The 14,400-nt window shown below is 42.5% G+C and overlaps 1 protein-coding gene across 1 annotated transcript in view; it reads left to right on the top strand.

Annotated features, from left to right (window-relative positions):
* The window catches only part of BEND4 (BEN domain containing 4), a 33,661-nt gene extending 20,202 nt beyond the window's left edge, over window positions 1-13,459 (top strand). The window contains 3 exon segments of the mRNA XM_017854789.1: window positions 4,868-4,959; window positions 10,386-10,626; window positions 12,929-13,459. Coding sequence (XP_017710278.1) covers window positions 4,868-4,959; window positions 10,386-10,626; window positions 12,929-13,146 — 551 coding nt within the window. The 3' untranslated portion in view covers window positions 13,147-13,459.
* Window positions 13,460-14,400: the final 941 nt, after the last annotated feature.

The raw sequence follows: 14,400 nt of genomic DNA, 5'->3' as shown, positions 1-14,400 counted from the left end.
CTGCCCCTAGTGGGGGATGTCTCCCAGTTAGGCTACTCAGGGGTCAGGGACCCACTTGAGCAGGCAGTCTGTCTGTTCTCAGATCTCAACCTCCGTGTTGGGAGATCCACTGCTCTCTTCAAAGCTGACAGACAGGGTCGTTTGCATCTGCAGAGGTTTCTGCTGCTTTTTGTTGTTGTTGTTTAGTTGCTGTGCCTTGTCCGCAGAGGTGGCGTCTAGAGAGACAGGCAGGCCTCCTTGAGCTGCTGTGGGCTCCACCCAGTTCGAGCTTCCCAGTGGCTTTGTTTACCTACTTAAGTTTCAGCAATGGCGGGCGCCCCTCCCCCAGCCTTGCTGCTACCTTGCCATTAGATCGCAGACTGCTGTGCTAGCAATGAGGGAGGCTCCGCGGGCGTGGGACCCGCCTGGCCAGGTGTGGGATATAATCTCCTGATGTGCCGTTTGCTAAGACCCTTAGTAAAGTGCAATATTGGGGTGGGAGTTACCCGATTTTCCAGGTGTTGTGTGTCTCAGTTCCCCTGGCTCGGAAAAGGGATTCCCTTCCCCCTTGCGCTTCCCAGGTGAGGCGATGCCTCGCCCTGCTTCAGCTCTTGCTGGTCAGGCTGCAGCAGCTGACCAGCACTGATTGTCCAGTACTCCCTAGTGAGATGAACCTGGTACCTCAGTTGAAAATGCAGAAATCACCCATATTCTGTGTTGCTTGCGCTGGGAGCTGGAGACTGGAGCTGTTCCTATTCGGCCATCTTGCTCTGCCCCCTCTGATGATAGTTTCTTTTGCTGTGCAGAAGCTTCTACTTGGATCCTATTGTCAATTTTTACTTTTGTTGCAATTGATTTTGACATTTTCATCAAGAAATCTTTGCTCGTGCCTATGTCCTGAATGGTATTGCCTAGATTTTCTTCTAGGATTTTTATAGTTTTGGGTTTTACATTTAAGTCTTTAATCCATCTTGAGTTAATTTAAGTATTTAATCCACCTTGAGTTAATTTTTGTATAAGGTATAAAGAAGAAGGGGTATAGTTTCAATTTTTTGCATATAGCTAGCCAGTTCTCCCAGGAATCCTTTCCCCATTGCTTGTTTTTGTCAGGTTTGTCAAAGATCAGATGGTTGTAGATGTGCAGTCTCATTTCTGAGTTCTCTATTCTGTTTCATTGGTCTGTGTGTCTGTTTTTGTACCAGTACCATGCTGTTTTGCTTACTGTAGCTTCCAGCTGTGTTCTTCTTGCTTAGATTGTCTTGGCTATATGGGCTTTTATTTTTATGTTCCGTAAGAATTTGAAAGTAGTTTTTTCTAATTCCGTGAAGAATGTCAATGGTAGGTTAATGGGAATAGTATTGAATCTATAAATTACTTTGGGCAGTATGGCCATTTTCATGATATTGATTCTTCCTATTCATGAGCATGGAATAGTTTTTCCGTTTGTGTCCTCTCTGATTTTCTTAAGCAGTGGTTTGTAGTTCTCCTTGAAGAGATCCTTCACTTCCCTTGTTAGTTGTATTCCTTGGTATTTTATTCTCTTTATGGCAATTGTGAATGGGATTTCACTCATGATTTGGCTCTCTGCTTGCCTCTTGTTGGTGTATAGGAATGCTTGTTTTATTTTTGCACGTTGATTTTGTGTCCTGAGACGTTGCTGAAGTTTCTTATCAGGTTAAGAAGCTTTTGGGCTGAGACAGTGGGATTTTCTAGATACAGGATCATGTCATTTGCAAACAGAGACAGTTTGGCTTCCTGTCTTTCTATTTGAATACCTTTTTTTTTTTGGAGATGGTGTTTTGCTCTGTCGCCCAGGCTGGAGTGCAGTGGCAGGATCTCGGCTCACTGCAAGCCACCTCCTGGGTTCACACCATTCTCCTGCCTCAGCCTCCCGAGTAGCTGGGACTACAGGCACCCGCCACCATGCCTGGCTAATTTTTTGTATTTTTAGTAGAGACGGGTGTCACCGTGTTAGGCAGGATGGTCTCAATCTCCTGACCTCATGATCCGCTTGCCTTGGCCTCCCAAAGTGCTGGAAATACAGACATGAGCCACCGCGCCAGGCCTAGAATACCCTTTGTTTCTTTCTCTTGCCTGATTGCCCTGGCCAGAACTTACTTTTTTTTTTTTTTTTTTTGAGACGGAGTCTTGCGCTGTTGCCCAAGCTGGAGTGCAGTGGTGCGATCTCAGCTCACTGCAAGCTCCGCCTTCTGGGTTAACACCATTCTCCTGCTTCAGCTTCCCGAGTAGCTGGGACTACAGGCGCCCGCCACCACACTCGGCTAATTTTTTGTGTTTTTTAGTAGAGATGGGGTTTCACCATGTTAGCCAGGATGGTCTTGATCTGAACTCGTGATCAGCCCACCTCAGTCTCACAGAGTGCTGGGATTACAGGCGTGAGGCACAACACCTGGCAAAGAACTTTCAATACTGTGTTGAATAGGAGTGGTGAGAGAGGACATCCTTGTTTCATGCCGGTTTTCAAGGGGAATGCTTCCAGCTTTTTCACATTCAGTATGATACTGGCTGTGGATTTGTCGTGAATGACTCTCATAAAAAATTTTTCATACACATATTTTTGTTTGTTTTAGAGAGCGAGTGTTTCTTTGTTGCCCAGGCTGGAGTGCAGTGGCACAGTCATGGCTTGTTGCAGCCCTGAAATGCTGGACTCAGGTGATCCTCCCAGCTTACTCTGGGTAGCTGGGATTACAGGCACAGGTCACAACACCCAGCTATTGGTTTGATTTTTTTGTAGAGATGTGTTCTTGCTATGTTTCCCAGACTGGTCTCAGTCTCGTGGGTACAAGCGATCCTCCCACCTTTGCCTCCCAAATTTTGGGATTACAGACCTGAGCCACCGTGCCTGGCAACATCTTAATGACTCTAAAATATGGATGGGGGGTCAAAAAAAAGTTCATTCAAATCCTGATCAGTCAATGAGTCTTTACAATTTCTCCAAAACTTCCAAGCAAAATCCAAGGTAGTGCCTTGCACATGTCGCTTGACAAAGCAGTGACATATGTACCCTTGTGTTTTATTCTAACCGTAAACTGTGAAGAACAGAATGCTGCTTTGGAGCCTCATACTCAGCCCTGTGTAGAAGAGATTCATATGTAGAAAGTAAATGAAGTCCCCAAAGTCACACAGTCAGTGAAAAACCTGGAACTAAAATGCAGACCTGTTTCCTGTCTCCATTTGTTTCTCGAAACTTAGCGTTTTTTCCAGCAATTAATGCTCAGTGTCAGGAGACACATTCTTCCTCGCTGTGGCATCAGTAAAAAGGGCTGGACTTTTAAGAAGCTGGTGAAATTGGGGCATTTGACAGGTTTTATTAAACTTTGGTTTAATAACAGGCCTACTTCTAACTGATACACATATGACTTATTTTGGTTGACCTCTTATTGTTCAGCAAGTGCTTCTTCAATTTGGAGAATATATCCATATAACTGTTCACAAGTGGCCCCAGCCGAAGTCTGTAAGGATGATGACTATTTTAAGAAAATGCTTTTTTGGCAAGAAGAAAAATTTTCTAACCTACCCCTACTTCCTGTTACTGAAAATCTTCAAAAGGATGTTGAAGTAGTTTTTGATTTATTATGTTACATTGTGATGTCACCTAAAAAATCCAAGGCTGTTATATTACACTGCATAAAATGATAATTCCTGTTTGCTATCTTTAAAAAATCGTGAGAAAAACGAAATTTAGAAAGCTCGGTGGTGATACTTTAAAATTAGGGCTTAGGTTAAATATTTATTATTTTTTTGAATGTGACAAGAACATCTTAAGAAAACACACAGCTAAGAAATACAGTGGCAACAATTCATATAAATTAGGTTATTAGCTAAGCTGCCAAGACCTTTAAAGGCAGTTAGTTACTACTCCTGAAAGGGTTCTAATGTAAATCTTAAGATGTAGGCATTATTTATGTAGTGGTACAAAAAAATGTCATGGTCTATGTTGGGTTAATATCTATTCACTTTTATTATGATTATTCAAGAAGTCTATAAGACTAAGCCTCAAAAAATAGTGTAATAGTGAAATATATAAAGGGATAAAATCAGTTGAGCTTCTTTGGGACACTTAGGGAAGAACTGTGTGGCCAAGTGTGTATGCGTTGAGAAGCAAGTCTAACTGTATGGAATTCTGCTTACTGAAGAACTAGGAGTGAATCCATCATTAGAAACACTTGTATTATTGATTAATAATTAGCAAAACCTTAGTTTTCGGTACTTTAATTTTAAAAAGCATCATTGGGTGCCACTGCTACAACCTGAGTCACATAAGTCAAGGCCTGTCTCTTCTGTGGGTTCTTTGTGATCATGATTGTTGACCCAAATTCATCTTGGAGTAAGTTTGACTTGAAAGTTCTCAGTGAATTGTGCTGAACCTAAAAATTCTTTTCAAACTATAGCATCTGTTCTATATTTACAAACTGAAATAACTACGGATGTCAAATGAAAGAAGATTCTATTTCCTTTAGAAAATATTTTTTTTTTAGAAGTTTTCATCAAAATCTTTTAGAGTCTGGGTGCAGTGGCTTGCGCCTATAAACCCAGCACTTTGGGAGGCCAGAGCAGGAGGATCACTTGAGGCCAGGAGCTCAAGACCATCCATAGCAAGACCCTGTCTCTGCAAAAAAATTAACATAATTAACTGGGTGCAGTGGTGAGCACCTGTAGTCCCAGCTACTGGGGAGGCTAAAGTGGGAGAATCACTTAAGCCCAAGAGTTCAAGGTTGCAGTGAGCTGAGATCACCGTACTGCACTCCAGTGTGGGTGCCAGTAAGACCTATGTTTTAAAAAAAAAAAAAAAAAAACTTAAAAATATTTATTTATGTTTGTGTTACGGGAAAGCCAATGTGTAATTGTTGCCATTTCTTCCACCCAGTGCCCTGCCAGACCGTTTTAGATTACTTGAAGACGGTTCTGCAGCACCACAACCAACTCCTGATACCACAGCCAGCCGACCAGCCAACTGAGGTATCTATTCACTTTTATTATGATTATTCAAGGAGTCTATAAGACTAAGCCTCAAAAAATAGTGTAATAGTGAAATATATAAAGGGATAAAATCAGTTGAGCTTCTTTGGGACACTTAGGGAAGAACTGTGTGGCCAAGTGGTCTCTAGGGAAAAGATAAATGTTCCATTTGGGATTCCCTTAAGATGAAGTCTCTTGATAATTTACCAGTGTATACCAGAACAGACTGGCTAGCAAAACAGTTTTTGACTGAGGTTTACGGGTCTGTTACCTGTAAGTATGTAATTTGTGGAGAAAGATGACACATGTATTTACAGAGATTCAGCTTCGTACTGAGTGGGGAAAGACAGAGGTAATGACAATTTAAATAGCATGGACAATTTTTCCACCATTCTATTTGCACAGAGATGCCTGAAATGAGAGACACCAACTTGTCATTCCCTCAGACAGAGCCTGTGTTCCACATGCCCCTCACTCTGGGCACCTCACACACTGGGCACGATTCTCCAGTGCTTAGACAGGCATTTTCCGGGCCTCTGGATATGGGTTAGTTTTTTCATCTGGGTTTCAGTGGAAGAAACCACAATCTCTCCCAATCTATAGAAGAAATTATGTGTTTTGATAGTAATAAAGATGGTACGTACTTATAAGATGTTCAGGACTCAGTTTTGAATATATGACTTTCATACAAGACTTTAGAACCGTGGACAATCCCCACAAGAATCCCCTGGGGAAGCTCTGAGGTTTCCCCCAGCCTAAAAATAAGCCTCCCTTGGATTCTCCTTCTCTTCTGCCGTCTTTGCCCTCCTTTCTACTTCCATCTCCTTCCAGGCTCCCAAAGCATCCTGGGTCAGCACCTTCATTCTGCACTACAGCACATCTTGCTCCTCGAAAGTTCAGCCCGGGTCTCATCTCTAGTGTCATAGAAGACACTCGATTCATGATTGCTGAATGGTGACCTCATTTTTTTCTAATGATTAAACATTTGAAAAGCTGGTCTATATTCTTTATCTTCTCTCTCTTAATTTCCATTTGCTCTTCCCCACCCCTGTAATCTGGCTTCACTTCCACCACTACCAGAGTTTTCTGCAAGAGGCCCCTGGTGACTCTCCAGTTGTCTGGTCCTGTGACCCTTTTTCCACTCTGGTCACCCCACGCCCTCACCTCTCCTCCTCTGTGCTCTCTCTTGCCCTTAGCCTTAGTGTCAGTACTTTCTCCTGGCTCCTTGCCCCTCTTCCTATGACGCCTTCGTGAGGTTTTCCATCCACTGTTCTCCAGAGTTCATGCTTTGTCTTTTTCTCTCACTCTCTACTGCCTTTTCTCATCAGCTATGTTTCTTATTATTTATTTATTTATTTTTGAGACAGGGTCTCACTTTCTTGCCCAGGCTGGAGTACAGTGGCATGATCATGACTCACTGCATCCTCGACCTCCCAGGCTCAGGTGATCCTCCCACCTCAGCCCCGCAAGTAGCCGAGACTACAGGTGTGCACCACCACGCCCAGCTAACTTTTAGTTTTTATAGAGACTGGGTCTCACTATGTTGCCCAGGCTGGTCTCGAACTCCTGAGCTCAAGTGAATCTCCTGCCTCAGCCTCCCAAAGTGTTGGGATTACAGGCATGAGCCTGGGTCCAGTTGTGTTTATTATAACATTCACTAGATGTGTGTTAACAAGTCCCACATGCATACCTAGAGCACCAGTCCCGGTGGCTTCATTGTAGACCACAGCGCCAACTGCCTGGCCCATGGTGGTTTGCCCATACACCGCTTGATCTCACCGCACCTATTCTGAATACCCATCTGCAGTTCCTCCAGTTTTTAATAAAGGCCCCACCAACCCCAGGTAGAAGTTTTGACACATCACTGACCCCCTCATTTCCTAAGTCTAAGAATTCTACAGCTATGTTGAGTTGTCTCTCTTTTCCTAGGTTGACTGTCTCACCTGACTATTGCAGCAGCTTCTTTGTTCTCCGTTCTCCACACTGTAAAGTTTTTCTTTTTCCCCCCTGAATTACAGATCCAAAGTAAATGTGTACTTAAAATCCTTTGCTCCCTAGAATTAAATCCGTATTTCCTGACTTGACATTACTGTCATACAAAAAGCACAACTGAAAAGCCCACTTCCTCCAGGAAGCTCTCCCTGACTGCCACACCCCTGCTTTGTGCCTGTGTGGCACACTGTTCAGAAGTGTAATTCAGAGCTAGTTACCTTGCTTAATAGTAAATGTACACCTATGTCTTCCATTTGATGATGACTCAAGTAACCCATTCAGAGTGATTCATTTTGTTTTTTTTCAGTGACTCAACAATAGGTCAATGTTTAATAACCTGTGGGTGGCTAATTGAAGAAAATATACAACCAGAATTCTACAAAAATAAGAAGATAGGGGAAATATCTACATTTCCTCTGGATAGGACTACTTAAACTTTATGACTCATCATCATTATGACTGTACTATTTTTATTGTCATTTCAGGCACACGAGCATTTTCTCATTTTTATTATTTATCACATTTTACTTCTATTAACTATGCTAAAACAGGTTTATAAATCTCATCCATAACCCGGAGAGCATTCTGAATTGTGCTTTGGGCTATAAATTACTTTCTCTTTCTTTCCGTTTTCTTGATAAAATTACCTCCAAATGGTATTCCTACGTTTTATGAGACCAACATTTTATGCAGAGCTACTGCATTCAGTGGATTTTTTCAAAGGTTTTGGGAAAGCTCCTTTCCTGGATTGTCAGCTGCCAGATCACTAGTCTGTCCCATCTTGAAATAGACCAGTTTCAGGGGCACAGCAAAGCATTGCATACAGGGTGAACCCTGAACTCGGGGATGGCATCCCCAGCCCCATCCCTTTGAGTTGTGAAGCCTTGGAAAGGGATTTGACCTCCTTGGTAAAACAGAGCTGTAATCCTGGCTTACCAGGTGAGCTCACTCTCCTGAGTAAAACAGCTTTTCAAAATTATATGGTGTTAAATAAACAGCTTAAAAAGCAGCTAGACAGTCTTTTCTAAGGCTGATGAGTATTTACAGGGACCATAACTAAGAGGATGGTGGAAGTCTCGTTTTTTAAATTAAGGATGGTAGAAGTCTCCTTTTTAGTGGCTCCTCATCTGTGTTGCTCTCCTTAAAGTTCTTTACCTTTGCGAATTTATATTCAGTGGTTAAAAAAAAAGTAAGAATTCTTCATTGTAGCCACCATTACTGGGTGTTTGCTGTGTGCCAGCCACAGAGGCCCGTGCTCCACTGCATCAGCTGTTCAGCAAATGTTTATTGCACCTACATTGTGTCAGGCGCTGTACTCCGCCCTGAGAGTCTGGCATAGAATAAACAGGTAACAGTTCCAGCTCTCGTAAGCTTATCTTCTAGTGGGAGACGGCTGGACTGCTCGCCACAAACCACCAAGCTGGGATTATCATCTGTATTTTAACAGAAAGGAGCGAAGTTTAGACAAGTCACTTGCCCAAGGCTGACCCCAGAGCCCAGCTGTGGAATAGACCTAGTACCTCCACCTGTGAGGAGAAAGGAGGGAAGTGTGCAAAGTGCTTGGGGCAGGTGCTTCGGGCTGGTCATCTGTTGCGCAATAAATGGGGATGTTTATTAAGCTTCCTTCATGAAAGTACTGGTGACACAGTGAGTGGTTTTGAGTCAGCCAGCCCCCAGATTTCATGCCGCCCCCCCACCTCCCACTCAGCCTCCCTGAGGGCCGAGGGGTTAACCATTCAGAGCCCTTAGGAGACCTTTCCTCTCAGTGCTTGGGAAGCAATGTATTTATTTTCCCTGCTGCGGCTTTCCTCCCAACCGTAGCCTCTGTTCCTCATTTTTGTGAAAGACATCACTGTTTGACCTGGGGATCGTCTTGCTTCCTCAGTCTCCCGTACATACCCTGGCCCATGGAATTGGTTGCCTGGCCCCCTCGATTGGACAGCTTTCACTCCCACCTCTCTCTGCCTTGCACAGACTTGATTCAGACCTCCGTCTCTCACCTCCTGCCAGGAAACAGCAGCCGGGGCTGAAGGACTTTTTGGGAGCTCTGGGCCCCTGCCCATCTTTTGATTGTCTCTCACATGCAGGGTCCTCCACTGTACCCAGCCAAGGCTTGGCTCATGCTCCCAAATAGTCACATCTTGTACTCATGATAATTCAGTTCCTTTCAGTTGTATAGATGGGGAAACTGATCCAACAACTTGAAGTAACTTGCTCAAGTTAGTCTAATAAGACACAGAACCAAGATTCAATTCAAACCCAGCCTGACTGTAAATTCAGAACACAAACTAGGTGCCTCAGCTGCCTGCCTTAGGAAAGGAGACCACATCACACTGATGCTCGTTGAGGAGCGTATGAGTGCTGCCGTGGTGAGTCTCCACGCGCAGAACTCAGTGCCAGTTTCCCAGCCGCATCGGGCTGCCTACCTCTTGTTGGTTCCTATGCCATTTCCCGTTCTCAGTGTTTAACTAAGCAGGGCACTTTTTGAAATAAAACCCTATCAGATCCAAATGGTGCCAAATTTATAACCTGTAGTAAATTTGCCAAGTTGTAAAAATGAATGAGTTTTCCCTTCTTTGTTTTGTACACCTTAATTACTCGGGAAGGAGTACATTAAAACTAAGATCATGGGTTAATTAATTTGTCCTGGACTGTAGAATTTTATGGACAACCAGAACTAAAGTAATGGTTGTGTAGGTGCAATTGATTAAACATGGCTTATAAATGTTACAGAAATTCACGTAATTAGTCCCACTGCAGCTATTTAGCCCGGGAATTTTATAGCAGACATAAATTATCAAGGTGAAAAGTAAGAAAAATTTTGAGTTGACATAGTGGCATTTGCAGAAGCTATAATTTGAGGAAACCTGTTTTGCATTATTATTAGTGGTTTCTTTTTTCAGTTTCCACAATTCTCCCTTCTTAAAATTTGCTTTTTAATGTTTCTGTTGTAATGCAGTGACTACCAGCTGTTGGGTGCGTTAAACACAAGTAATGCCTTATTAAAATAGATCACCAGCATCATTTCGAAAAGTATTTAAAAGTAACCAAAACATGAAGGACCTGTTTGATCACACTCTTCAAAGTTTTGCATATTTTAATAGATTGAAAAGGAAAGTTACAGGTTAGATTTAAATAGTGTTCCCTGTCATTGGATCTTGACACATTTGAACCTACCTGTTAAAATGTAAGTTATAAATAGCTCCCCTTTCAAAGGTGTTCATTATACCTCATTGGCTCTTGTTACAGAAAATGCAAATGTAATTTGAAAAGTGCCCCTTCTGAGTCTGAGCAATTACTTGCGCACTTCAATACCTGGTTCATTGTCAGCATAGCCATTTGGTTAAAAAGCATGTTTGCCTTTGAAATGGAGATCACTTCTGCTTCTGGCTGGCTGACTCGGTGGGTAATGAGAAAATATTTCGCTTTTCCAGGGAAGTAAGCAGCTGTTGAACAACTATCCTGTCTACATAACGAGCAAACAGTGGGATGAGGCTGTAAATTCTTCAAAGAAAGATGGGAGACGGCTCCTTCGATACCTCATCAGATTTGTTTTCACAACCGATGAGCTTAAGTACTCATGCGGCCTTGGGAAAAGGAAAAGGTCAGTGCAGTCAGGAGAGACAGGTCCCGAAAGACGCCCTCTGGATCCAGTTAAAGTAACATGCCTCCGAGGTACTGCATCCTTCCACTCAGTGTCACCATCTGTGATCTCATTTCACCGCATTGGCTGTGGCTCTCCCCGTACAAGTGTTCAGCCTTACTGTATTTTGATTTCTTTCTGCTGAGAACGTCTAGGCTTCATGTGGCCCATCTACTCAGTATTGAGAAGCTCTTTTAAAAACCTCTGTTTGCCTTAGCATTGTTGTTCTCACTTAGTGGTACATAAGCATCGCATAACACCTCATGTTTCACGCTTCAAATTCAGATTTTCTTTGCTGCCAGAGAAGGCCACCTCCAGCAAAACTGGAGCATAGGGGAACACGCAGAGGAAGGGAAGGCGTGGAAATTTTTTTTAATGGGTAAAATGTTACCTCATTTCCAGTTCTAGTTTGTGTCCTCTTCTAGTACCTTCTCAAGAATACTTGGCCCAACTCCTTAAATTTGTTTAGGATTAATTCTCCTTAATGCTAAAATATACCTTGCCCAGTAAAACATTTTTCTTTTGGTTAAAAAAAAAGTTTCTATTAAATGTACTGCGGAGATAATACGACTTCAGCAGTATTAATAGCTGATTACTTTGCAGTTGATCTGCACTATTGTAGGCCAGGCAGAGGGGTGGGAAGGAGGAATCAGGAGGTATCCAGTTGATTCAGCAAGTGCAAATACAGACCTAGACAAATAGAAGTGTTATAGTGCCAACAAAACATTGTTCACATCTGAAAATCCATATCAAAAGCTCAATATTAACCTATACAATTCAATGGCAGTTTTATTGACTGGAAAGACTTAATATTGATTTACTCTAAATAGGGATAAAAATTTGTCGTGGTGAGGAAATCACAGTAGAAAAAAAAAGCTGGATTATCACTGCTAAGGCCCTGGTTATATGACAGAATACTTCTGCACTCCCTTCTGAGATGCCCACAGTGACATTATGTGCCTAGGATGCATACGTAGTATTGGTTAGCAGCTGAGATTCCCTAGGCCTGCCCCCAGAGATTCTGATTCAGAAGGGATGGGGCAGGCATGCGTGTTTCCTAGATCAGGACAACCTTAGGGATTTATGCACACATGGCCTACGATTCAGCAAACCACCTGAGATGAAAATGCCTGTGTTTACTAGGCACAAGTGCTCCAGCGCACCTCCTATTAGTCAGTCTGAATATTCCACTTACTCAGAGCAACTAGGTGGTAGAAATTTCCAGGGTCTGTCCTGCCAAACTAGCTACAGTTTTCTGTATTCCCTGACATCATCAGAGATGATGGAGTTACTCACCAAGAGGCAGTGTTGAGCTTGGGGGCTTGACTGTGCCCTGTATGTGTGTACTCAAGGGAGTTGCCTTTAGGCTTATAAAGGAGTCAAATAAGGGGTTTCATCGCTGTATTGTTTTCCAGAAATTGTTACACAACATTTTATATTTCTATAGCAAGTCAGTAGAAGTGATGGATTAAAATACATCCCAGAGAACTAGTGCTGCTGCTCTGGAAACACTGCAGGAGCCACTGTCACACTGATGCCTGATGCAGCCCAGGCTGCCTAACCAGAGACTGCCATCTCCAGCGCATTTTTCACTTAGGGCCACAATGCATGGATCTCAATCCAGCTTTTGGGTGGGGAATACATAGGCAAGATACGGTGATTGTCCATGTTGGAGGCAGCTGAAACAGTTCACTCTTCCGGGCATGTTAATTGCTTTGTGGTAAAATTAAATATTAGGAGGAGATAGCATGTAAAAAATATTTGCCAGCCCATGTATAGAAATTACATTTTCGGAAATAAGTATAGCTAATCACATGACATTCTAAGAACATGGGTACCTTTTCTGAACTAACACTTAGGCACCTTCTCAGTCATTAAGACTGTTATTTTAATGTACTCCATCTTCAAATTAGTAACTGGTTAAAGAATACCATGCTAATGATATTTGTTGTGCTTCTGGAGATAGTAACATTCTCAGAATGTGAGCAGGTAACAACTTGGGTTTTGAAATCTACTCCTTGCTTATACCAGACATGGTGCATCCCATGCCTTACAAATCAAACCTACCTTTTGTTTCAACAGCGAATGTTTCTTAGAGGGATTACCCTCTTACTTATGCAATTTTTTTTTTTTTTTTACTTTTGCACATGAGAAGAAAATTTGTATGGAATAAATTGGGTCTAATGAGTGACATCATCATGGCATTGCATTGGATTTCCCATAAAGCTTTTCTTATAGAGCTTCTGTTAAAGTTTAAGCAGCCTGTCCTATCATCTTCTGCAAAAACCAGCTGTTTTTCTCTCTCTCTCTTTGATGTTGTGTATATTCCTACAGAATTCATTAGGATGCATTGTACCTCCAACCCCGATTGGTGGATGCCCTCGGAGGAGCAGATAAACAAAGTGTTCAGCGACGCTGTTGGTCACGCCCGACAGGGGCGGGCGGTGGGGACTTTCCTGCACAACGGTGGCTCGTTTTATGAAGGGATCGATCATCAGGCTTCTCAGGATGAAGTCTTCAATAAAAGTTCCCAGGATGGATCTGGGGATTAGTGGACAGAATCTTCCTGTTGTAGCAGCCGGTCCTCTCAAGAGTTCCAATTGTGAATGTCCTGTTCCTGTCACCTGAGAGTCCAAAGCATGTCATTCTGCCATACTCTGCACATACTCAGCTGCCACAGTACCCAAATAGAAATCCATTTTAGGGTTGTTTGGGAAGTCTGTGGCGCCTACAACAGACTTTTGGAATATTATAAAAGAAAAGCTATGATTTTAAATGATTACTGGCTAGATGGTGAGGGTGAAAAAATACGTGAGCTCCTAGTTACCTTTCTGAAATCTTCAAACTCTGCTACCTGGGCAGAGATAGTCCCCAAGGTAGGCTGGGGTAGTGTTTCTGCCCATGGGAGAAGGTGGAGACATGGAGTTGTGTTAAGGGACAAGGAGCAAACATTCTCTTAATTCAAGTAAGTTGTCTTTATGTTTTCCAAAGACCTGACTTCGTATTTCTCGACAAAGGCATAGGATAGATGACATCATACACCATTTTGACATTAATAATGTCTTACTAAAAGGAAACCAGAGAACAGAGGCAACATCTACAGACAGTGATTAATTACAGGTCAGCTGTTTTTCTGTTATTTAAAAACGACTGTGTTGATCAAGAAGGCACTATTTGATCTCTGGAGTTTACAAACAGTAGTCATTTTTCATTATTAGTCAAGAAACATCCAAAGATCCAAAACCATTTTCAAATGCTCAGTTTTGTAGGTTAATAAATCCATAGTTTCCATAGCCTTAAATCAGGCTTTGTTGACACAATGCTAAAGTGATGGGTAGAACAATGAAAATTTAAATCAATTAGTTGTTTGGTGCACTGAAGACCAAACAAGTGGTGTGACTTTTGGTATGCCCTGAATTGACTAGATGTTCTGGCATTGTATACACACAGCTTCAAGGCCATTCTGACAACTATGCAATGGGCTTGTCAGTAATTGCTCTGAAATGTGAGGGTCTTTCTCTGCTGATTTGATCTTTAGAATTTGTATGGAACTTGTTTCCCATTGTCCTTGATGAAAATGTTTCATCCCCACCAGGCCTCCTTTTCCCCAATGTTCCCTGTAGCTATGGCTAAGTTAGCACTGTGCTGCTCCCACTCACTATCCCCTGGTTAATTTGTTGAGGTCCATATGTGAAATTAGTGGTATCTTTGGAACCTTTCCATATTGGCAAATGCTATAGAGGTGCTAGAATCATCATTTCTGAGGGCTTCCTGTTTGGAGTCAGGCTTTCTTTACCAAACTAGTC

This window comes from Rhinopithecus bieti, unplaced genomic scaffold (assembly GCF_001698545.2).
Source record: "Rhinopithecus bieti isolate Rb0 unplaced genomic scaffold, ASM169854v2 scaffold_2339, whole genome shotgun sequence".
Taxonomy (NCBI): Eukaryota; Metazoa; Chordata; class Mammalia; order Primates; family Cercopithecidae; genus Rhinopithecus; species Rhinopithecus bieti.
The sequence above is the reverse complement of the archived record's forward strand: the minus strand, read 5'-3'. Positions and strand labels throughout refer to the sequence as shown.